Raw genomic sequence first — 25,302 nt, 5'->3', positions numbered from 1 at the left:
ATCCAAACATTCAACATAGAAATCCCTCTACTAAAGTAAATTTTAACAGAATTCTTACAAGATATTCAAGCAGATTATGTTGGCAATGCTGGTGCATGCCAGGCAAGCAAAATATTACTCTTAGAAACTCGGTAGTTATAAATTAATTAACAGGGAGCTTTAAACTCGTAACTCCAAACTTTATTATTAAAGACACGAGACAGAGATGATATGCTTGAAGACTGACACACCTGTAAGTGCTTTTTGGGTTGAGGTATTTTTTTTTCATTATAAAAGTTTAGGAACAATCACAGGCTCACATAGGTTTGAGGGATAGAAGGGATCTCTGGAGGTTATCTGATCCACCCTGTAACTCAAGCAGGATCACCTAGAGCCCTTTCTCCAGGACAGTGTCCAGGTGCCTTGGAGTATCTCCTACGACGGAGATTCACAATTTCTCTCGGCTGTGACTAAGAGCAGTCAGTCACCCTCACAGTTAAAAGTGTTGCCTCACATTCAGAGGGAACATCCTGTGTTTCCATTTGTGCCTGTTACCTCTGGTTCTAACCCTGGGTACCACTGGAAAGAGCGTGGGTCTGTCCTTTTTGCACCCTTCTTCAAGGTAATTGTGCACATTCATAAGATGCTCCTGAGCTTTCTCTTTTCCAGGCTGAACAGTCCCAGCTCTCTCTGCCTTTCCTCACAGCACAGATGCTCCAGTCCCCATATCATCTCTCCAGGCCTTTGCTGGATGTTCTCCAGTATGCCCATGTCTCTCTTGTGCTGGGGAGCCCAGAGCTGGACCCAGTACTCCATATGCGGCCTCATTAGCGCTGAATAAACCTCCCTGAACCTACTGGCGATGCTTTGCCTGTGGCAGCCCAGGATATCATTAGCCTTCTTGGCAGCAAGGGCATATTGCTGGTTCACATTCAACTTGGACCAACATTCACCAGGACCCTCAGGTCTTTTTCTGCCAAGCTGTTTTTCAGCTGGGTGACTCCCAGCATGTACTGGTGCCTGGGGTTGGTCCTCCAAAGGTGCAGGACTTTACATTTGCCCTTGTTAAACTTCATGAGCTTTCTCGCTGCCCATTTCTCTAGCCTCCAAGCTCTTATACAGATAGTGGAAAGTTACATAACCATGACATTAACAAAAAGCATAAAAAAGATCTAGTTTGATTGTAGATCAGGAACCCTAAATGGGTCTTTTTGTAGGATTCTTCATCACTGTATTCCCAAGCCAAGCCAAAGTGGTTTAAAGTTCTCTTTAAGTTAGCATTATGGTCTGTTTGTCAACGGCTGATGAACTTCACAGTGTAGGTGTAAATATGAAGTACTGCGCTGAAATCAATGTCACAATAAAAAAATGCTTCCTCATATAGAACTAGATAACATAATGCCAGAGATCTGATGCCAAAGGCTGCATGAAAGAAAATGCTACTTCTTCATTCAGCATCTGCTTCAGATTATTTTACATGGAAGTCACTGCTGCTCTGAAGCTGTCAGGGCACAGTCAGCTTCCAATTAAACTACCTTATCTTTGAAGTTAATTGGAAGCAAAGCTTTCTCCTCCCTATAGGCATCCCCCTACAAGCAGGTAATCTGAGATAATTTCCAAACATATTCTTTCTGTGCTGTCCACCCAATTAAATATTTTACACAAATGCAATCAAAGAGCCTTCTCTCTAATTGAAAAGTTTATGCAACAATTTTCATGAGGATACCATTAAACATTTAAAATAATTACCTGTATTAAAAAGACAATTATATTCAAATAGCTCACATGCCTAGTTTCTTCATTTAGTGCAAGCAAAAGGATATGAAAAAAATCCCAAGAGGAAAAGAGCAAACGTTGGGTGAATCTTTTAAGATAAGAGACACCCTCTAGAAACCAATTCTGCATGATATTAAGTGGGAAATCTTTTAACAGTGGCCTTTCTACTGTAGATGGTCATAGAGAAACCAACCATTTCCAAGACTCCAAAAGGTAATGACAAGAGAGCTGACTCTGTATTTTTATGTGCTATGGATAACACATAAATGTCATTACCTACAAGCATGCTTCCTTCTGCCCCTTTCTCCCCTCCCTAAATTATTGTCAAGGGGTTAAAGAAATCCATCATGCAAAGATACCAGAAACTTTATCTCTACCCTGGCACGAATTATAATTTTTTTCTCAAAGGATTTTGATGGCTCTGTATTTATATCATGGATCTTCTTTAGGATTATGCTGAGAAAAAAACTGGGTCATTGAAACCTTCTTGAACTGAAACACAGAGAAAATGGAAGAGAATATAAAGGCACTGATGTCAGGTTTATTAAAGGAAAATGCCTTTTCCCATGCTAATTTTTCCCCTCCGCACTGACTGGAAGAAGGTAGATAAACCTTTGGACATCTTTCTTATTCTGAAGTTTCTATTTCCATGAGTGCATAATTCCATTCCCTTTCAAAATAAAACATTTTTAAATGCTGTGCACTTGGCTCACAGACCCAGCGACATAAGTTTAAGAAAGCTAGCCTCAAAAGGGAAAAGTACACTTTAGATCAACATGTAAGGGAGGACATGTAAACATCTCAGGATCTTAGAGTCCTGGGCAACATAAAATTTTAATACTACCTTCTAGACAAAACTTGAACCAAATATATTTCAACATAAACAGTGTTTTTCCCTTCCCTTCCTTCCCTAAACAGCAGCTTGGGTTTGATACGAATCTGAATACTAAGATCTGCTTCCCTTATCTCTATGCTTATTGCAGTCTTGTATTTATGTAAACGAATAACATACACTTAAATATCATTCTATACACTTCAAATTTCAATATCTAATTCTTCCATTCATTTGCCATGCAGAATTTCATAGGTTAAATACATAGTTGTACATGAGAAAACTGATTTATTTTGAAGTGTCCTTTAAAAACATATTGTATTAATAAATGGCAGTAATATTAACTGTTAATTAAGCCTTCATTTCTAACTGTGTCAAACCAAATCTGCTGACCTCAGCAAATTTCATTACTTATCACTTTCAATTGATTCATGTAGAGACAATTCGACACATAAGGAAAACTATTGCCTTTTTAAGCTTCAGAAGGTTGGTGGCTTTGGTGATGGCAGAGCATAAGGCTTCTTACTGGAGGAACATCTATCTTGCCTTTTGTACAGCACAGAAAAGTGTCACTACACTTGCTTCTTCCACAACTCCCCCATCTTCCTGCACAAGATTACACATGGCAAAAGCAGAAAATTTTGCTACCTGCTGAGTATTAACAAAGAATTCTCGGTACTGAAACTATTTTTGGTTCAACTGTTGCTTATACACTCTTCAACATAACTGACACTAATCAGACCTAAAGTGTAACTCATAATAACTCTGCATTTGTTTCCAGAGTTCTGTAGGTTCATCTTTCAGTGAACCCACATCTGCTTGGCTCACATCAACCAAGGCTTTGCCAACCTGTGCACCCTAAGAATTGCACTTTTTAAAACATGACAAAATAGCGAATGCATTAATTTCCTTCAGCTACTCCATGAAAATCCTGTTTAAAGAAGAAGTGAAAAGGTACATTCTCTTCAAGTGTGATATAACACATTTCCCTTCCACGGACTGTGCCTCATTAAGCCAAACATCTTAATCTTCTCTGCAGACACCATTATATTCCATATGTACAGACTGGATTAAATAAATTATCAGGTAGATTCATTCTGGGGTTCAACATGGAAAACACCTTGAGATGACAAATTCAGCTTTTTTAGCTAGCTACAGAATCCGAAAGAGATCTTAATGACTTTGATTGTCCGTAATGAGGATAATCAGAGGTAAACTACTTTCTGAAATGGCAGTCCAGTTCCTCTCCCTTAGAAACTCTTGCTATTGCTCTCCCCTCCATGGGCTTACTGGCTCTTGAAGAAGAGATACTTCCCAGCCCAGATTCCCATTTGTTACTAAATTATCGTTTTTCTCACAAATTGGCATCACTATTGTGTATCAAGTACCAATGGCTAAAACCATCTGTCCATGAAAGTCTGTATTTCCTCCCTAAATCTTATCTATACTCCTCTATTGAAAAGGGTACCTCAAATGTCTGAACACTGCACATGGAAGTGAAACTGCTAAACAGATGTGGAAGAGTACTGACTTGAACTTGCACAACAAGACTGTGATATGAAACTCATAATTTTTCACAGGCCTTTAACAAATGATAGAAAAAAATCAGCACTGGAGCTGCCAGCATCTCTGCAGATAAACAAACTCTGCTGCTTTTTCCAGGAGTAACTCAGGACATTGGCCATTCAGGTACATGGTCAACAAAAATTTCCCGCTTAGAAAAAAAGGCCCAATTTGGTCCTAATAAAACAGCTCAGTAACTTAGGGTAAAGAAAGGATCTTCACAATCACAGATCACTACCTGGTTTACATTCCTCCTGAACTACACAGAGGTGGCAGTCATTTCAGCTGTCACTAGCCACCTCAGTCAAAGCACATCCTGTCTTCACTAGTCATTCAGGTACCCACTGTGGTCAACAGAAAGAGGAAGAGACACTTGTGCAACCTATCATCTTTTATAGCTTTACTACCCTAAGACAGCATGCAACCACTTGAAAGATACTTCTCTGTGTCAACATTAACTGGAGACAAGCAACCCAAATAAGAGGTGAGGAGGAACAGAGCATGCACCAAGGTCCCTTGGGCAGACCATAAGGCCCATCAAGCAAAATATGGAATGCAACGCCTTCCCAAAACAGCACTTGGTGCTGTTTTTGACAAGAAGCAAGCATCTACCTGAAGAGGGCTGTGAGCAGTCTGTAAAGACAATAAAAAACTGGGACTACCATGACTGCATCTGACAGCAGGGATCTGACAACCTAAGGGTGATTAAATCCAGAACTCTAACAGAGCTTTTATGAGACTTACACACTGAGTTTGAGCCTACTGCTGATTTGACCATTAATGATACAAAGTTGGACACAAAAATGTGAAGATTTCCTTCACCAAGAAATCCCAATACCATCCTTTGAAGTTAACGTTTTTTATCTCCATTTCTTCCAAGCTGAGATTCAAGAAAGGGCTCTCTGTAGGTGGGCAAAACAACTATGCTGGATATGTTCACTGGTCTACATGCTACTTTCCATCAGCAATAAAAATGCCACTGCAAGCAAATAATATGAGAACCATGGCCATTCCTACTACTTGTCTGTTGTAGGTAAAGACTGCCAAGTTTGTCTTACCTTAATTCACACATTTTATAATTCAATATGAAATCAATAATCAAAATAGACATTTATTTGCAGATACTGGTAATTCAGCTACAGTATACAAACTTAATCTGCAATTGTGTTAAGCAAAGTCAAATATGTCCTTCAAAAATACTTCATTATGGTTATAATGGAAAAGCAGAATTTCCCAGCATAAAGAAATACTCTTCAATAACCATTCAAAAAATCTGTTAAGTCACTGTAGAAAAATTTGCCTTGCCAAAGTTTTGCATCAACACAATTAGGTTTGAACAAAAATCATGGAATAAGTCCTTCTATATCAGGGTCAGAGTTCTGTACTGACTGCAAGTCTAAGCCAAGCAATCAGAGCAACTATCCAGTCAGACTTTAAATACCTCCTCTTCAAGTATTTCCAATGTATTTCTTGAACTCAGTAAGACCTTACTGGTTTGAAATTTTATATAAATACTGTGGCATGATTTAAGAGGAAAAAATAATTACTTTCTCCTTCCCTATATTAGTGTACTTTAAAATAAAGAAATGAAGATAATCAACTAATTCCCCGACAATCCATCGGTCCTCATACCTAGATATTGCCAGTAAGTTGCACATAAGATGTTCAGAAGATAAAGCTGTAGTAGAGATTAACTCAATTATGCAGAAAGCAGACACTGCTGCAAACTCAAAGAATGCAGTCATTATGAATCATGTACACGTTTTTTTGTATTATTTTTGCTGGAATTTTACTAGGGTCTCCTCTTTCTTAATGGCTAGTATTTGAATGTAGGACTATTAGCACTTCCAGGCCTCTGGCATAAGGATAAAACAAGCCCTTTGCAAGCACATCATCCTGGAGCATTTTGACAGACAAGTTAAACATCACAGCTTTTACAGCTGCACGTTGCAGAAAGCTTGGGAAAGAGGCAAATCGGAGAAACTGATGTGAGCATGTTTACAGTGCTGTAAAATTTATTTTACCATCTTCAGAGCTACTAGGTTATTTATTTATTTAAGGGATAAAAGTAACATATAGAAAGCTTCCTATGAAGTTTATTCAACTCTTTCATTTTAATGATTATACGCCATCATAGCAGTCTTTCACCTCAGAGCCATTCAGACATCAATGGATGAACTGCTGGAGAAACCCAAAGCCAGCATCTGTGCACAGACAATCTCTCTACTTACTGAAAGACTCCATCATGCTCTGTCTCACTTCTTGCAGGATTTCTTGCTGTAATTGAAATCCTAAAAGGTTTTTCTGTGACCTCTGAAGATTGCCCAAGTACTATTCCATGGACACAGAGGGCAAGACACAATGAAACCTTACAGAGACAGCAGCTAGCACAACCTTGGGCTGAGCACAAAGTTAATTTCTTGTTAGCCAGATTGGCTTGAAGTTCCTCTGTATTACTTGAAGTGTTGCAGTTAAGCACTGCTCTGAGCTTTACCTAATTAGGCTGTAAGCAAATGCTCATTTGTAACTTGCACGCAGTTTAACGCAGAACTGAATATTCACTGGCAGCAAAGGGAAATTACACTGAAGGTACATTTGCACAAATATAGCTGGCAGCCTCCTGATCTTTCTCTTCTTATTAATATCCTAGAAAATACTAAAAATGTGTCACATTGTACAAATGGCTAGAAACTGACAATCTTTATCCCTGGGACTGAATGTGGTGCTCTTATGGCCCCCAGCTGATAAGCACTTCACTTCCCTTGGACTGACAGCCTCTCTCTGCAGAAGATGAAAGACTCAGGATTAAGATTACTTTTTCCACCTGTGCAGGCAAAAAAAAAAACCCAACTCAATATATATAATAACTATATAAATATATAAATAACTCAATGCCAAAAAACCAACCAAAACCCTAAACAGACTAGGATGCAAATCATGCTGGGTAAGTATGCTCAAAGAAAATCAAAAACCATGAAACAAAACTTTCACCTAAAACACTGACTGGATCTACATTCAGGAGTAAAACCCAGTCTCAGCACTGCTCATGAAGACAACACAAGAGGTTCTTGAATATATTTAGGACCTTTTAAATACTAGAAATGGAATGACATTAGCTTCAAGTGCAGCAAGAGCGTTTTTCAGCAAAACATTATTTGAGTCTGCCTTTTAGAGCATGCTTATTTGACAAGAGTTTAACAAGAGGCAAGGCTCAGCCTCACTTGGATGAGCTTTACAAAGCTTTAACAAGCTAGTTTGTTAAAGAAAAAAGGTTCAAAGGTCAGCCATGGAAAAAAATACATAGAACAAACCAGAATATAACACAGAAAACACATGGAGAATATCAAATACAAGGTTTTACCTGCATGACGAGATATTGTTATTCCTGTAACATCATCTTTCTTTTCTTTGCTTCATGAAGAGGATGGTGATCATTATATATTTAATGTCTATTTCTTTTCAAACTATCCCATAAATCCATTATAAGGTGACAGTACTGCAAGCAATCTTTTCATTTTCTCCTATACACAATCATATAGATATATATGTGTGTGTGTGTATACACTTCAAACATGCTTCACTGCTCTGGAGTTTGTGACAACTTAGTAAAAAGAATTCATAAACCGAAGCACAGCAGGTATTTTTCAATTCTAAAACTCTATACCTGATACCTGATGCTTATCAAAGAACCCATCTATAGTTTGCTCAGCCAAACTGAGTACTTGGTGAATGAAAATTGCTGAAAACATTTGTAAAGCTATTTATAAATGCCAGAAACATTGTGGTCATCTTGGTTTTGGAAGATTTTAGTAAGCAATAGGGAAAATAAGTGTAACCGGCAACAATGTGACAAGCAAGTTACTTCAGAGTATTTAGCTGCTCTTAAAGTTTGCAGGCAAGGACATGCTCACAAATGACTCACAGAAGCCTGAGGGTGACATGTCTGTAAAATTAAATCCAGGTGTTTTACAACACAGACACTGGTATTTAGCTTAGAATACTCGCATTAAAGTTTTGCACCTCCTTTTTTTTTTTTTCCCAGCCGTTTTTTTTGAGCAATGTTTGTTCCTTATTAACAGCTTTTCCCTATTCTAATCAACTATTCTAGCAAGGATGGTAAGGAAAGAAAATTTTTAAAGGTGAATGTAAAAGGCGAGAGGAGGAACATGAGCAGGGTCAGCACATGGTGAGGCAGCCAACCTTCCCTGGTGACTGTCAGGCATAGGCATCAGTCCCAGCACTCAAGAGCTGCTTCCTCTGCAGCAGATACAGAGATAACATTCCTATGAAATGCCTGGATGGACAATGCACACTGCAAACTGTGTGTGTGCAGGGTGAAGCAGTGTCCTCATCGCCCATCTCTAAATAACCCCAAAAAACAGAGTAGTTCCTCACTCTGGCCAGACAAGAGATGTAGGCAGATGGAAGGGGTAACTAAAAAGACCTAGATGCTATAAAGTGTTTGGTAAGACACAGAAGCAGCTTTTAAAGGTCTCTCCCACTTTCACCGCCTTTTCCCACAAAAACTTACAGAACAGTGTTTTCTCTGCTTTTAATGAAATCTCACTGGAAGTAAGTCTGCTGTGACAAAGCTACTTTATTCACATTCCCCAGAAACATCCCATGCTCAACATGGGATCTTGGACCCAAACCTCCAGCTGATAGTCAATCCATTTTGTTTTGGAATGCTATTCATTTCTCCCTTAGCAACACCAGAAAAAACCCAAACAGCCCAGGCATGAAGCACAACAACAGTATTTCCAATTCTGTTGCTTCCTGAAATGCAGCAGGAGAAACCAGCTCCAGTAACCCTGGCAGCAGCAGCAGGGTCTACCGCTGGAGAGAACAAGCAATCCTAATGCCAATGGAGAAACATGAGATGTAGCTTCTATGAACCAGTGATGGCTTGTCCTTTAGGAAGTCCAGATTAAACTCACTTCTATGGAAATTTTGTAAATGATGTTCACATTACAGCCAAGCTGAAGCAAAGATTGAAGGTACTTACATTAATAAAACAAAATCACTTTTTAGTACAGTAATTCTGCACTCCTATTAGGAGTAAGAATAATATAATAAGAATTTGATAGCAATAGGAGGCTATAAATCAAGAACACAGAGAATTGAAACTCATCCCACAATGACTTAATTAACTTGCTATTAAATTCCAACTGACATTTCCCCCTGTTTAGGAAATGGAACAAAATTATATCTGCAAGCTCTGGCACAATCCAAGAACATCCTATTACCAAAACAATGAACTAACTCCAAGTTCCTTCTTCCCCACGCATCCACACACAAACACCACCTAAGTGAAGATGGACATTTCAAATAGATTTTCACTTTAATCGTGGGCACATGTCACTGTCCAGGAAATTAAAAAAAGTCCAAAGAAGCCTTTTACCTTATCTGAATGAACAGCATCCCTCCTCACACTTAAACTCAGCTGTGCTGATGGATTGGAAAGGAACAAACTAAACACTGGCTTTGCCTTCCATTCCTAGAAGTAGATGCCAACAAGCAAGCAAAAACTTGGCTGTCTTCCCAGTCCTGCACTCCATACGTCCACAGCATCCACCAGGGATCACCAGAAGCCTAGCTGCAGGTGCCAGCACAGCTCTGCAAGAACTGCCACGCTTATCTCAGGAAGGACCTCGTGGTCAGCTCACCAATCAGCTGCTGGCAACAAAGTGGTGCCACAAGATCACATAGGATACACACACCAGAGGCTCTAAATTATGAGTTGGTGCTTTCTTTCACCAGCCCCACTGGGTAGCAGAGGTCCAAAAAGGCTTCTATCCAAAATGTCTAATGTTGACCTGAACTCACACCTCGAGTCCCGACAGTATAGATGTCACACAGACTCAGTGTGGCTATTCCTACCTTGCTGAATGACTCCCTAAAGGCTATCAGCACAATGACATCTCTGATTCGTCTCAACCATTCATTTATGGAATAATTATGGCCACTCAGTCTAGTTCTGGGCTTTTTTTTTAATTCCCTACTGCACTTATGTTTACACCAAAACCCATTCCTGCCTGCAGCACTAGGCAGAGAGAAAAACAGAATTCCTCTCATATTATGCTTTCCTATTTTTCACTGCCTTCTCAGCCTGATAGCTCCTCAGTTCTGTCAATTCCTGACCAAAACATAGAACAGCATAGTTCTACTCTTACTCTACCACTAATAAAATACAACAAGAGGAATGTGCAACAAAATGTGCAAGGGCACATGTAACTAAGATGCGCACAGAAAAATGTAGTATGAACACACTAAAGCAGCTACTGGTGCAAATACTACAGACTGCTCAGTATTATGACTTTGCAATAGCTTTTTAAAACAACTGCAAGTATTACTGTGTGGCCACCCAGTGGGGTAGCAGCACACCTGGAGCAAGGAAAGCTTGGGCCAGGTGGGTTCCATCCATTGGATGGACAGTGCATTCCCTGCTGGTCCTGAGTGCACAGCCTTCCTCCCAGCACACCCCCGTGGCCGGAGCATCACTTCCAGGTAGGGAGCCAAAATGCTCCTGGGAGCTGGGCCAGGTTTGTGTCATTGGAAACAAAAAAGTCCCAACAAATAACATAGTCTTGGGTTTGAGTATGAGATGCCCTTAATATTTCCAGTAATTCATGTTGGGACTATAACTACGGTTCTGGCACTTTCCAAAAAGCAAGAACAAAGAGACTCATTTCTTTCTACCACAAAGCTTCTTGCTGTAAGAGGCATGAAGAAGCAGAAACAGCAGCTTTGTCTCTGTGCTGATCCCAGTCCTCAGCAGGCATGTGCAGGGCTCCAGCTGGAGAGCCTGCAGACCCACCTGGTGACCAGCACCAACAGCACCAAGGGCTGCTGGTCTTTAGCTTAGTCCAGAAAGCTTGTTAGACCTCAGATATTCATCATTCTCTTCCTTAGTAATGAGTAAAAACGTGACTTTCATCATGATGTGAATTCACCCCCACCCTGATTTCAGGACAACATGTTTCCATGAGAGAGGAGATAAGACAACAAGTAATGCAACATCTTTCCTACCCTGCCCATCAAATTTAGCTCATTTAGTTTGGGAAAGTGTTAATCCTCCAAACGAGAGAGGGGCACCCAAAGGCCTGCTTTCATGCAGTTAGATCACAGCCCTGCTGCACAGGTATTCTCTTTCCCTATTTTTTCCAAACACAATCGCAACTACCTTTAAAAAAAGCATCTGAGTTAAACATGCTGCAGAGCAATTTATGTATGATTTATTTACTTAGTGTAAGAGACTTGCTTCAAAGAAAGATTTGAGAGAAACAACATGATGTGCCATGGCAGATACTCATGAAAACCCATGTTTTACAGTTGGGCCAAAGGGAATGCCTAGACTTAGACCTAAGGAAATGACCAGATTATATCCAGCTATAGATTTGGCCTGTTTAGACAAAGTAATGCCCTGTTGACCCACTTAGATGTCAGTATTTATTTTCAAAATGTCTTGTTGCTGAAGATTGTTCCACTGAAGAATCAAGAACAAAATTTGCTGTGACACACACAAAATCTAACTTAGTACACAAAATGCCTGTATTATACAGAAGTTTATATTTTTATACAGCTTCTCTTTAGAAAATCAACATCCTCATCTTCAAAGGAGCCAATATAAAAGTTTTTTTTGGAAGAAAAATAAAAAAAATGTGCATCATAACATGTAATTAGAACAATAAAAAGTAAGAAGTCTGTTTACACAAGCTCCCTTGAAGGATAACTAAATCTGGAAAAAAGAATGACATTAATTCATACCCATTTGTGAATTTAACTTGCTAGAAAAGAGTAAATAATTTGGGTACATTAAACTGCTTTTTGGAAGTTTGCCTGGGCTGTATAGAGGGGGGATGTGAGAAATTTGCCCTATTTTTACAGTTGAAAGCTTCATTGACTCACACAAGATACTTAAGCCTAATATCCTGTGGCATTGCAGTGACCTACATGTAATTATTGCATGCTTTTTCCAAAATATTTGTACACAACCAGAAATTATAACCTAAGTTACCAACTAGCTCTTCATTTATACCAGCAACACAAAGATGGACTTCAATTGGCAGTAAGGTAGCTGTCTGATGTTTTCAGCAATCTTTTGGACAAATGTTTGGTCTTGGTCTGGTGTAATTTTCTAGTCTCCATTTTTCTTAGACAAACATTATCCTGTTAAGCAAATAATGGTTTAAAAATTTTCAGCTGTCTCTTCTCCTGGCCTGCAACCACTTCCCCCCCTTTAAACATGGGGTGATCTTGTGTCTGTAGGTGTGCATGAGCCTTAAATACAAAGATGTGAGGACTATGGAGAGAAAAGTATGAAGTAGTCTTGCAATGCCCCTGGTGTCACCCAGACCATGGTCCTTCCTGCTCCTGTCTTTTCTTGCCCTTCCTATGCATGGAAAATGGGAGCGCTCTCAGAGGTCTGCTGAAGTTTTGGGCTCTGTGGTGATGGGCAGATGGGTGATAGAGGACAAAATCAGGCACAGATGAAGAGGGGAATGATTGGGCATGCACTGATCAGAGAGCTCCTCTCCTGTCCAAGCTCACAGACAATGCTGCTCTCAACTCAAGGACTTAAGAGTTCTTTGTTCTTTGCTCCACTTGAAGGATCATGGTTTCTCCAAGCACAAGACATCTGCACTGTCTCACCACACCAGCAACTGAAGTAGCTACTGACTCAACAGCACAACCGGTTGATACTTCTCATGCAGGTGTTCACCAGCTGGCTGGCCAAATCACTCAAACTTCAGCTGAGCCAATTTTTACAGACCCATGTGTTGTTCACTATCAACAACCCGACATCTAACATTTTTCACTGTAAAACTAAGCTCAAAGTTGGCCATTTCCACCTGCAGACCTGCAATAAAGGATCATACTGCTGAACTCCAAAGAGGCGTGTATCTCTTTAATTAAAAATAATTTCTGAATGTCCATCACCAGGTTTGTTTGGTCACACAACCCTGTCAGCACACATGTTGCCACTGTGAATGTTGTTCAGTGCAGGATAGCCTTTGAAATGTAACCTAAAAGTTCACAGTTATTTCTCTTCTAAGCCTTTTACTACTAAATCATGTGCCAGTTTCTCAACCTTCGTGTGCTCAGAAAAGAATTATCCACAAGATTAAGTTCTTTTTCTAAAGCAAAGAAGATTATCCAGAATTAAAAAAAACCCTAACAAACAAATCTGAAATGATTTCAATAAGCCTAATACTCCAGTTTTACCTCCCAGATTGCTTCTCCAATTAAATGATGATCCCATTTGCCTACAGGTGTGCTTAGTTTTGTGCTAGTACTGAGGACCTGTTATCTCCCACTGTTGTCTGTCTTCTGGGGGGTAGCTGCAGTAGACTGCTGCAGCCATCAGCTTTAAAAGCAGTATTCAGTGCCTGACTGGCAGCAGAGTTAGAGGTGGCATACTGCTTCCTGCTGTGGTGAAAATAGTACCATTACCCAACAGATCTCGTAAAAATATTTTCCACAAAATGAAATTAATGCACTTTTTTGAGTACATAAAGAAAATGCTTTGTCACCATGAGAAGACAGAAAAAATAACCTAGCACAAAAAAGTAAGAAAGGTTTGTTACAGTTATTTTTCACTGCTTTACTGTTTTTATCTTTCTTTGCTGAGCCTAGAGTAGGAAATAAATGCAGAGCAGTGCATAAAGCAATGCTGTGAACTGCTTGCTAAAAAAAAACAGTGGCAACTACATCAAAAAATAAGAAAGAGACTCAGAATTAACAAGAAATTTGTATGTCAGGTTCCAGCTACACAATAAAATTTTGCATATGAGAAAAGACAATATCCATTTTTTCAGCCAAAAATGTAATTCAAGCTTTATGACCTGAAAGCTTCTTTACTCACTCTTTCATTCACACCTGCATCCTTTTCCTACAGGAAACAATACACTGGGAAAAAGTATAACTTTTTATACTGGGAAAAAGTTTAACTTTCAGTAAAACTTGAACAGAGCTGGCATTTCTTTATGCCTAAGGCTTGGCAATACGACATGAGACTCTTCTATGTTTAACAAGACTGGATCTTTGAATTCCTCTTGCATAACCACTACTAGATTTTATCATCGCATAGTTGTATTTTACAGTTATTAAACAACAGTGAGGTGTTCCAGGAGGAACAATACTAACATTTCCTTTCTTATGAAGTCATCAGACCCCCCAGCTTCCCAGTGATCTCTCCATTGTTTCACATGGTCAGCAAACATAATACTTCTTTCTGAAATCCCCAAAGGTTACATTAACCTGAGACCCTCTCAAATGCCACAAATATGAGCTGACCAAAGGCAACACTTCCTCCACGCGTGTGCCGTGATGCCCTGTGTGATCAGAGTTGCAGCACTGCTGGCTGGAACTGCTATTGGCTTATTTACCTGTAAATGCTCAAGAAGCACCAAAGGAATTCACTAGCACCTCATATATCCCATGTAAACAGAATAGCTCATTCCCATCTCCAATTTTAATCTGTGTTCATAATTTGCAAGCAGAGAACCTGAATTAAGCATCTTGATGTTTTACCTTGGTTAGCATTTAACATTGTATTTATATTTTCCTTAAAGCACAACTTATTTTCCCTAACTGCCAGGTACTAAAACTTGCTATTGCACTCCTTTAACTAAGTTCAACACTCATTTTATTAATCAGTAGTTTGTATTCTATTGATGGACGTTTATCTCAGCCAGAGCATGTCCTAAAATAATTTACTCAAATTCCCAAAGTCGACATTTTTTAATGGTTTGATGTTGGAAAGATGTATAACACTTCTTAAGTTACTAATTTTTTTTACTCATGATGTCTAGCAGATTCCCATGAAGGGAGCTAAAACTAAGTTCAACAAATTAAGTGGAGGCTGAACAGAGAGAATACTCTGTTATTCAGTGATATTCAATGTTTAAAATTGAGATAGTTTTCCTCCTTCATGAAGAAACCAAACCTACTCTCTTTAATCTTTCATACTTCAAAAATAGAAGGTTTTTTCAGTTTTGTTTCTCTAACCCTTCATTAATGAGAGCAAAATACTTTGATAGAGAGAAAAAGAACACTTCCCTATTCTTCCCTCACCCTGAGCCAGTGTTTCTCAACTACCTCCAATGAGTTGACAGTCTGAAATGATCAGTGTATTTGCATCTACAAAAGAAACCATTATTGCCCAACATGCTTTACCTCCTCAGCTTGTACCCTAAAAGGTTTTGACACTGTAATGGATTGTCTCTGATTAAAAAATTCAGCAGCAGGCATATCTATAAAATATAAATTATTTCATTTTAGGCTTTCAAAACATTTGTCAAAATTTTTCATTTTAAAGTAAGGTAGAATAATTTTTTAAAAAAATTATAAGGCAAAACTTGTGAAAATAAAAAAATTTTTATTCTGCTTTTATGGCCATCCTCTTATATACATTAAAATACTGGTATTTTTAAATTTATCTGCTGTTAAACCACTAGTTTCTAAATTCGATGAAAAAATGACTCACAGATCATTTAGGGTTCCTTAAGGTTTTACAGACCCAGGTTTAGGGTGGCTTGGGTAATTTTAGTAAAACATAGAGCTAAAAGGCAAAGAAACCCTGAACCAGGAGAATATTTGGAGAGAGTAAACACAGGTTCATCAGAAACTAAAATTTATTTCAGAAAGACAGCTATGTTGCTGTCCTGATGGCAAGTGCCAGGAGGCAGAATTGCCCTGGTTTCATCTCCCCAGAGACACATCAACACTGCCTTGGCAAAACAGCCTCTCTGCTTAGCTAGTACCTGGGTCTCTGACAGGACCCTGTGCTAAATTCCCAATTAGATGGCTCAATTTTTTCCCAGGGCATGATTGGTTATCTGTCTGTCTTGTACGTGTAAGAAATACAGTAAAACCAGTGGAGATGCACTGTGTCTCTCAGAAAAGGGGGCAGCTGTTTATGGCGCTGTAACGCAACACAGAACACACAAAGGCACACATTTGGGTCTACTGCTTGTAGCGGTATACAAGCCCTTTATCTCTCAGAGAAGATGTAGGAGCTAATTACAAACTAATGGAGCAATGACACAGAACTTCTCAATATTTTTGAGTACTCAAGAACAGAATTGTTGCAAGCAATAGCCAGAGTAACCCATCTTTTCATTCCCATGCAGGTCAGCACAGCTTACAAAATAAAGGTTTTTGAAGCCAGCTTTAGTCTTCAAGTGTGCTTGAGGAAAGACACAAAACAAGATTATTGCTTCTAACAGAGTGGAGTAGGACAGAGAAAAAATACTGCTGTGTCACTGAGGTTACTGCTCTGCACCACATGAAAACTCAGTCTGGGTTATCTTAACTGCCAAGAACCCAGAAAATTACTCCATCAGCTTTCCATGGGACAACCTTCCCCTTAAATCCGTTACAATGAGCTGTGCCTAGTTACAAGCTCTAAAGAACACCTTTGCTTTTTGAGCACCTTCATGAAAAATAGCAAATAAAGCACCACCATGTCTTTAAAGAATTCAGCTGTTCAGTATTTTTGTGACACCTAAAATATGCAGTATAAAAGGCACAGATCCTCATCTAACTCTAAGATAATTCACTTGACTTCAGAATTAGTACATCTTTAGACTGAATAACAAAACCTGAAGGATATTAAGCATTACTGCTCTATTCACAACACGCATTTGTCTGAAAGAGGATTACTTCATTTCTACACATCCTTCTTACAAACCTTTTAAAAGACGTCTGAAGCCTATTTGAAGATACTCTCTCGGCCAGTGCTGCCCTACTCACAGACAAAGTCCACAAGTGTTTTTACTTATCTGGAAGCTTTCTTTCTGCCTTCAAAATGAAGCAGTCCACTGCTGGTTTGCACGCAAATGGATTCATCCCATACTCACATGCTTACTAGCAGGTTGACTCTGAGGTAAAGATCCAGGGGCCAGCACTGGAGAGCTTGCGGGGCTACAAAGTTCTGGGAAGGGATTTGGGATGGCCGGCAAAGACGATGTTCGGAATTGCTGTTCTTCTTCTTGAAGACGCCTATAAATTCAGAAGCACTATGCATTAAGAGGAGCAAACTGGCATCACTAGACCTTGCTCTCTTGCCCCAGAGTTTGTGATAATGACACTAAAGGCAAGGACTCAAACCCACTCTTTTTCTAGGTAACTACTATACAGTTACAGCAACTCCTAGCACAAAGTAGGTAATTGCATGTAAAAAATGACCAGTCAGGCATCCATGCTTGTTTTGTTGCTCATAATTTGATTACTTGGATGAGTAACTGAGGTAACTGTGCAAATAAAATAAACAGAAGTATCTATCTGTACTCAATGTTGTAAGCACTAGATTACAAGCTTAAGCTGTGTGTGCCAGAAAGTCAGTAAAGCTCTTCCAAACCAACGTGAAAGAGGAGAAAACAATGGCAGTCACTCAGAGCCAAATTCCAAGTGGATTTGAAAACAAACATGTACCCTACTGTAGAGTTCTCTAAGCTGAGACTTAAACCAATATTGTCGCCTCATTATAATACCAGATTCTATCTCCAAGCAACTCGGCATTTCCTGGAGAAATGAAAAGGCAAAGGCGTGGCTTTAGCAATAAGCAATTAGCTGGAATTGTACCCTCCCACCTTATGCCTGCTGTACAGTTACTGTTCAGAGAAGTTTGCATCCACCGAAGTACGCCTCATGAGTCTACATGTAACAGAGTTTCAAGTTCCAGTTTATAGTAACCTGCAGTGCCCATACCAACAAAAGAAAAACTAAAACCTACCAGAAAAGCTGTAAGACCTATTCATGACTACACAGATGGCTTTTGGTTTCCCTGCTGCCAGGGCATCACCACTGAAGATGCACTAGCTGACTGCAGCAGGCTGCCCTTCAATGTCTAAGCAGAAGGCACCATCTAGTGGCAATCACGAAAATTTCCAAATCAACTACACTCCTGGATTTGAAAGGCAAATCATTAAAACCTCAGTTTGCTCTCATTTTTCTGCATGCCTTCAGCAAGCAGAGCCTCCTCAACAGAGCTGCCTGGGAGACAACTGCTGGGTTTGGCCACAGCAGCATCTCCCACTCTGGGTACTCTCATTGTCTTTGCCTGTACCTGGCAGATGACAAAATTTAACTACTGTGAAATCTGCTCCATGAATGAGTCTTACAGATCTGGGGGGTTGCAATAAATAGCAGGTTCCAACCATAACTATGAACTATGCCAACAACTACTTGACCTAACTTCTTCATGTATTTTTTTTTGTGCTCCCCATGTGTGCAGTTCTCTACAGCACAGGGTAAAAGGACACTGTAAGATTTCTTCAGACCAGTAGACATGTCATATCTGTGCAACAGGGCGCTGTACTGCAAGTTTTTTACTGACCTCCACTGTAAGAAGTGGAACCACAGACTCAATACAATTTGAAAGGTGTGGCTTCCTGAAGCTGGGAGTTCTGCGTGCTGTACTCTGCTGTGCCTGTACTGCTGCCAGTGGATCATTTACTTCATAACTGATACACACATAAACCTGTACTCCTAGGAGATCACAGCCAATCACTCTGTTCTGGCAGCAAACAAGATAGGTCCAGATAACCCTGAATAGAAGCTTCACCATTACCTTCTTTGATGATGATAAACAGGATGTTCTGGTGTGCATGCAAGTACAGATTTCAAAAAAGCAGAGTGTTCTCAAAATAAGAGTTGCTAAGCTTTTAAATACCAAAAATAATTTAAGTGTTTTGACTGAGATATTTACAAAATATTAACAGCTATAGGACTCCATAGAGTACAGTTTCTAGTACAGCCCCATTCAAGGTTAACTATGAAACATTTGTAGAACTGATGGCATCATCAGCTGACTTAGCTGCACTGCATACCCATTCAAATAGAAAAGCTGCCTGTCGTAAGTATACCATTCCTATAAGCAATACATCAGTGTTAAAAGTTAGAAGCCACCCCTTCTACACTTGGAATTTTTCTTTTATTATATTACTTTTCACTTCCTTCAAAGAACAAACTGTTAACTAGTAGGAAAGAAATTAATTTACCACTCAGCATTGACAGGAACTCCCTTCCTGCTGCTGCCTAAAAAGATTTTAGGAACCTGTACATCACCTATATACTCTCCCATCACCATCAAGAGTTCTCCACTTGAAGCCTGAATTCCAGTCCTCAGCCCTACAACAGGAGGACAACTTTAACACTTTTTTTTGGTAATGACTTACACAGTGCACTCAAGTCAGTGAGTTGAAAGTGCTCTGTGAAGAACAGATATATAACTAAGACATGCTCCTTTTTTGTTTGTTGGTCTTAAACAATTCAGGAAACCTCCACAAAGAGAGAGGCACTTTCTGTATATCAAAAGTATTTGAGCATGATCTACCATAATCTCTTATGTTTAATAAAACCTATAGGCTGTCAGTGGACACCAGACTTGAGAGCACTGGTTTTAACAGTTTGGAATAACATCCAAATATGGATATAGCTTCTGCCAATTGGTACCAATGACACACTTCTACAAATCAGCTACTCAGAAACATCAAACCTTGACTAAAAGAAGGGTGACAATACGTGGAAATATTATGTCCTTTACCTACTCAGTACATTTTTTTATGCAAAAGTCCAGTCTAACACTAAGCTCCACACCAAAGTGGATCTCCTATTTTAAAATATAGTCCTTTTGAAGGCAGACAATGACAACTTATGGAAAAGGAGGTGAGTGCCTTGTCCCTACCTGACTGCCATGATGCGCACTGGCTGGGAGCGCTGCACCTTCTGCCTCGGGGACATGGGCTGCAGGGTGCTGGACCCTGAGGATGGCAGCTGGCTGCGGTTCAGCTGGCCATTCTGGAGGAGCGGAGTGGTTTCCGACTGCATGCTGCATGTAGAGTATAAACTTTCAAATGAGGAATTCATGTCGTTTACCAAAGCTTCCAGGTCCACATCATCATCTGAAAGACAAAATAAAGGCAGTGTAACACACCTGGAAGTCCCAGGCAAAAGAAACGTGCCAAGAGCAAATACTAAGTTTCAATAAAATTATAACATAATTATATAACTACATTTTTACTCTGCAAATTACTATTGCAGAAATAATGTATTTCTCTTAGAGTAGAAAACCACAACTAGTAAGAGCCAGCAATGGACATTTGTTTTGTCTTCCATGGAGAAAAGCTATGGACACAGAAAAAATATTACAGTATTTACTATATATATAAGTGTGTGTGTGTGTGTGTGTGTGTTTATCAAACCAGAATTTGGTGGGATTTCTAATAATGACAATGCTAATGTGAAGCACCACTTCACTTACTGATAAACTGCCATATATTTCCAAAGCATATCACTTAGAAATACCTCAGTTTGGCTTGGCAAAGTATCAAGTTTAGATTGTCCAACACTGTAATAAATACTTCACAAGACAGAATAATTTAGAAGAAAAAAAACTAAGACAGTGCTGCAGTCCTGGAAGACATCATTATACAAGTGAACACTATATCTTGTTAAAAATCCTACCGTATTTTTGTGATATAGTATTTTGAAGGGCAGTCCAGCAACTTTCATATAAAAAGATCTATCTGTATCCTTGCTCTTGCATTGTGATAGACAGACTTCTACCTTAAAAAGTACAAAGTAAATCAACCAAGGATGTGGTGTGGCTGGCTGGAGGAACATCAGTCCCTAAAAAGGGCATCAACCTTTCTATATACACCACCTTACCTCACTGTAAATAAATAACTTGTGCTCAATAATTCCTCCTTAACGATCCTAATTACTCTGCAAGACAAGGGAACTCTGCAAGCCCTCTGCACTAACCACTCTCTGAACTCCTCTTGCAGAGCACTGTAATTACTCCCTAGCCACAAGTTACATCACTCCCTATCAGGAGTTCAGCAGGCTGACGAACACACACATCGATAGCTGCTTCTGGTTACAGCACAGCCACTGCCGGAACAGCTACTCCTGACCAAATAGAGCCTTGTGCAGCCAAAACTGTGCCCTTATTTTCCAGCTGTATCAACTGGCCTGGCAAAACATACCATTGCTGCCTGCAAACTTTCTGTCTCACAAAACTCTTCATGATAGGGACGGAAAGTAGAGACAATCAGTGGAGCTGGCAAACACACACTGCTTTGCACCTTAAACACACTGTATTTTCCAATATCCATTCTTTTGCCATGTTTTCTAGGTAAATGAACCATCAGAAGCAGCTTGCAAACAGCTGCACTATTTTCTTTTAGATACCATAAATGATTTTATACAAATACCACATTTCTTGAGGATATAATCTAAAACAGCATGACTCAATTTCTGTCCACCAACGACATGCCTTGATAACCATAATGAGATCTGAACATGGCATTTACATGGCAATTGTATTGGGATACTGATGACCTCCATTCTCAGTGTCGGGTGAACAAAGGACCTGCTCAGAATTAAACAGGTTTCTGGTCATGCCCCTACACCTGAGCTCTATTTAGTGACCTGAAATGCCATGTTTCTCACTGCAAGTCAGTAGGCTCTTTCCTATAAAATAACAGCCACTTAGCCTTCACTTAGAATGTACTCAAGAAGATTTCAAGGTTTGGACAAGTCAAAAAACCAAAAATAAAAACAAAACAAAAAAAAACCCCAAAAAACCACCACATCACCCCACAAACAGGTTTTTTCCTTTCAATTTCCCTCAATTTTTGTATTTAACAGCTACTACACTACTACTAGACTCACCTTCACTAGGTTACAGCATCTTCTCCGTATGTCAGCTAGCTGATGCATTTTCAACAATCTAAGCTTTGCTTTGCTTGGACAAAGTCTACAATAATTTTCCTGCTATTTTTAGCGATCTTGAGACAGAGCTGCAATTTAAATTTCACTCCATCCTCCAGATTCTTATCCTATTTGGAGAGGATATATTGAAAACACTTCTTGAGCAATCACAAGGGAACCATAGAAGTAGGAGTATAAAGAGGGAGAGGCCGAATTACAAGGCTTTTAAATTTTATCATTCATCTAAAGTACAGAGCTGTAGGGTGTCAGATGGCTGTCAAGTAAAAGCTTAGGGGTTGGATGTAGGATACATAAAAGACAGAGCCTGACCACAGAGTCAGGGAGTAAATTACAGCAACTAACAGCAATTGTTTAGCATGGCGAAAAGTAGAAAGGGAAGAAAGTCGAGGCATATATTCAGTGGAAGTCCATATGACTTGGTCCCTGAGGGTGCTAATTTATTGACAATTTAGACAAAGCTATTAGCGTGCAAGATCATTATGTTTTCAGATGATTGTAACATGGGAGGAATGATTAAGAGTCATCTCAAGCTATCCCTGAACAAGCAAATAATTGCAAAGGTGTCCTATGCAGCCTAATATGCATAAAATGAGGCACTTCATGGAAAACGCTAAGGAAAACAAGTACATAGTTTAAAGCATTGAATTACCATTAGCAGGCTTTTAAATATATCAATTACACACCTAAATTCAATTTCTAACAGGATAGGCACTTGACAAGGTGCATATAGAGTTTTCCTAATAATATGCTGCACTGAAGTCCAGAATCTGGTTTCACTCCTCTGTCAGCTCCTTTTCTCTGTGGGTGAAGCACTGTTAATAATAGCCCTCAGTCTTGCTATAAAACTTTTGCAGGAGCTAAAGATCCTTAAGATCCTTAATCTTTTTGAAGACAAAGCCTGCAATCTTGGATTTCATACAGTTTCATCTCTATACAATGGCATTTACTACTAAATACCATTACGTTTTGGAGAGATTTCAGCATGATGCAATAGGAAACCTCACTGCCATAGCCTACACCTCGGAAGTGCCAGCAGATGTCTCAGCCTGCCAAGTAATCCAGTATGTTACTGTGATGGCTCTCCACAGAGCTTAACTAAACAAAAATCAAATAAGCCCTCCACAGGATTTCTAACTGTTTCAACCGTGTGCAGGCATACTGTTCAGAAGGGTATTTAATATACAGTGCAATCCTTCAAAGTATCTCTCTCTACCAACCAGTGAGATCCCGCCTCCATCAAGACAACCCTATGCAGAAAAAAAAAATGTTGACAAAACTGACTTTGAGAAGGCATGCTAGTTAACAGCAAAATTTGCACATTATTGGACTTTGATCCAGCACAGCACCATGCTGGTCCTCTAAATATGCCCACCCAGATTTTGTGACTGACCTGAAAGAATCTAGCAGCCAGAGTTACAGGTAGCTGAGGAGCTTCCAGCTCCCCAAATATCTTGCATACATGCACTTCCAGGGATACAAAATTATATTTTCCTTAATCTGTATTGAATTCTACCATAAAATCAAGGGGTAGGAAAGGGGATATTCAAGGTCTATTCTTCCATTTCAACTGAACAGCACAGAGGCTACTTAGCACTGCCATGCATAAACATGCAAACAGCCCTTAACTTTTGACTGTCATTTTTAAATGAGAACACTTGCAAAACCTAGCTCTGACATACTTCTGGTGGTGGACAGGGTACTGGCAGTTTTGTAGACTCTTCTGTGAACTATGTTCTTTCCCAAACTAGAACCAAAGTGCACACACTGGCAGCTGTCTGAACTTCCTTTTGTTTCTTTGCCCACAATTTGTTAAACTTTGGCTTTGTTCAGAAACCAGCTCCACTGGATGTTGCAAGTAATATTTTTGGTAAAGTAAATCATGATTTCAATTACAAGAAAAGATTTAAAAGTTCAATTCAAGGAAAGAGGAAAACTTTGTTACAAAAACTGTATTAAGATAGTTAAGCTAGCTAGGTAGGTATGCTATCATGCTCCATTTAAAAAAAAGCACTTTTTGAATACCTTTTTAATGTTTTAGAGCATAACATAGGAGGGATGATAACACCTAAATTAGGCCTGAGCAAACTTTAATCTGTACTTAACCATGTCCCACTTGCCTTTCTGCTTCTAGCCCTTCTCTATCCCCTAGATCCTCATTTATTTACTTATTTTGGTAGTTGTTGGCCTTAACATGTTAAGCTCAGCTAACAAGACTAAGCAGGATCCCACTTATTCTGAAGTGACATAAAGCTGAAATGATCCTGCTCATCTTCAGCTGTGCCAGCTTCCTGAAGAAAGTAGGTATTTTCATGGCTATCAGGGGTCTCACTGCATTGCAGAAATTCTATTTACTGAAAAAGAGATGAACATGGAAAGAATCTCAGGTTTGGACTACAGACCAGGATGCATTTAATGTCTCTAAATGACAGTTCAGCAAACACCCTTCTCTTTCACATATGGTCCACAGTTCATAGGGAACACTTTGAAAAACATCACAGGACTTAAATTAGTTGTGATTTAAGAGGCTTGCAAAACATTTTATTAAAAAAAATTGTTCTTGTTTGCTCATTTTTTAATTTAATAATCCGGCATTATCCCTTGTATCAGTTCCCAGAGATAACTGATGCAAGAGCTACTAGGAATTCAGTATGAGACTATAGCACTTCTCTGTCGCCATGGAATTAAGTCTGATATATAAGAAACTTAACAGCACATCTATAAACAAGTGTTAGATACAGATAGGCAGCTGTTGATTGATGACCTATTCCTATCTGACAACCTAACACCAGCAAAATGAGTTTCAGAGCAGCACATTCGAGAGCCAGCTTGACAAAAAAGCTAAGATATACCTAATAGAAGATTTCGCTGAAGTTAGCTGAGTAGAACATGGTATTCAAGTTGTGAGCAGCCCCTCCAGCACATTTGAATTAACCCTCAAGGAGACAGGTAGAAACAGTGAAAGAAAAGGAACTAATAGTTGCATACAGCCTACCATCATGCATTGATGATGCAATGAAACACTATGTAAATCACAGGTGATACAGGGAAAATACATTTATAGTGAAATGAACAGAACTGTACCAGAAAGGTACAGTGGAAAAGGGAAAAGAAGAAGACATATAAAGTACTTGAGGTGTCTATTTCAAGATCCTATTTCAAATCCTCTAAAACTGCATGTTACTTATTCTGATTCATACTGGTGATGCAATTAAGCTTAGCAAGGGTTTGGCATTGTGTAAATCTCATGTTTTAGGATCAAAAATGCAGGTAAGGATTACCACGGTGTGATGTGTACACAAACCCTTTTACAAGACTACCCTTCATATTAAGGGCACCCCTTGCACAAGAGCACTGCAGCATGTCCCTCCAGTACCATGTCCAAATGACATTTTGAAAAGACTTTTCAGAAG

The 25,302-nt window shown here is 39.3% G+C and overlaps 1 protein-coding gene across 11 annotated transcripts in view; it reads right to left on the bottom strand.

The window, feature by feature from the left end:
* GRB10 (growth factor receptor bound protein 10) overlaps positions 1–25,302 on the bottom strand; it is a 146,476-nt gene that overhangs the window by 36,237 nt on the left and 84,937 nt on the right. For all 11 annotated transcript variants that reach the window (XR_011000859.1, XM_068195917.1, XM_068195926.1 and 8 more), the window contains 2 exons: positions 19,842–20,058; positions 17,014–17,155 (listed from right to left, as the gene is read on the bottom strand). Coding sequence is in view for 10 of the 11 variants with exons in the window: in XM_068195917.1 (XP_068052018.1) it covers positions 17,014–17,155; positions 19,842–20,058 (359 nt within the window). In the remaining variant the exon portion in view is untranslated. The remainder of the gene's footprint in view (positions 1–17,013; positions 17,156–19,841; positions 20,059–25,302) is intronic.

This window comes from Anomalospiza imberbis, chromosome 1, assembly GCF_031753505.1.
Source record: "Anomalospiza imberbis isolate Cuckoo-Finch-1a 21T00152 chromosome 1, ASM3175350v1, whole genome shotgun sequence".
In the NCBI taxonomy this organism is placed as follows: Eukaryota; Metazoa; Chordata; class Aves; order Passeriformes; family Viduidae; genus Anomalospiza; species Anomalospiza imberbis.
The sequence above is the reverse complement of the archived record's forward strand: the minus strand, read 5'-3'. Positions and strand labels throughout refer to the sequence as shown.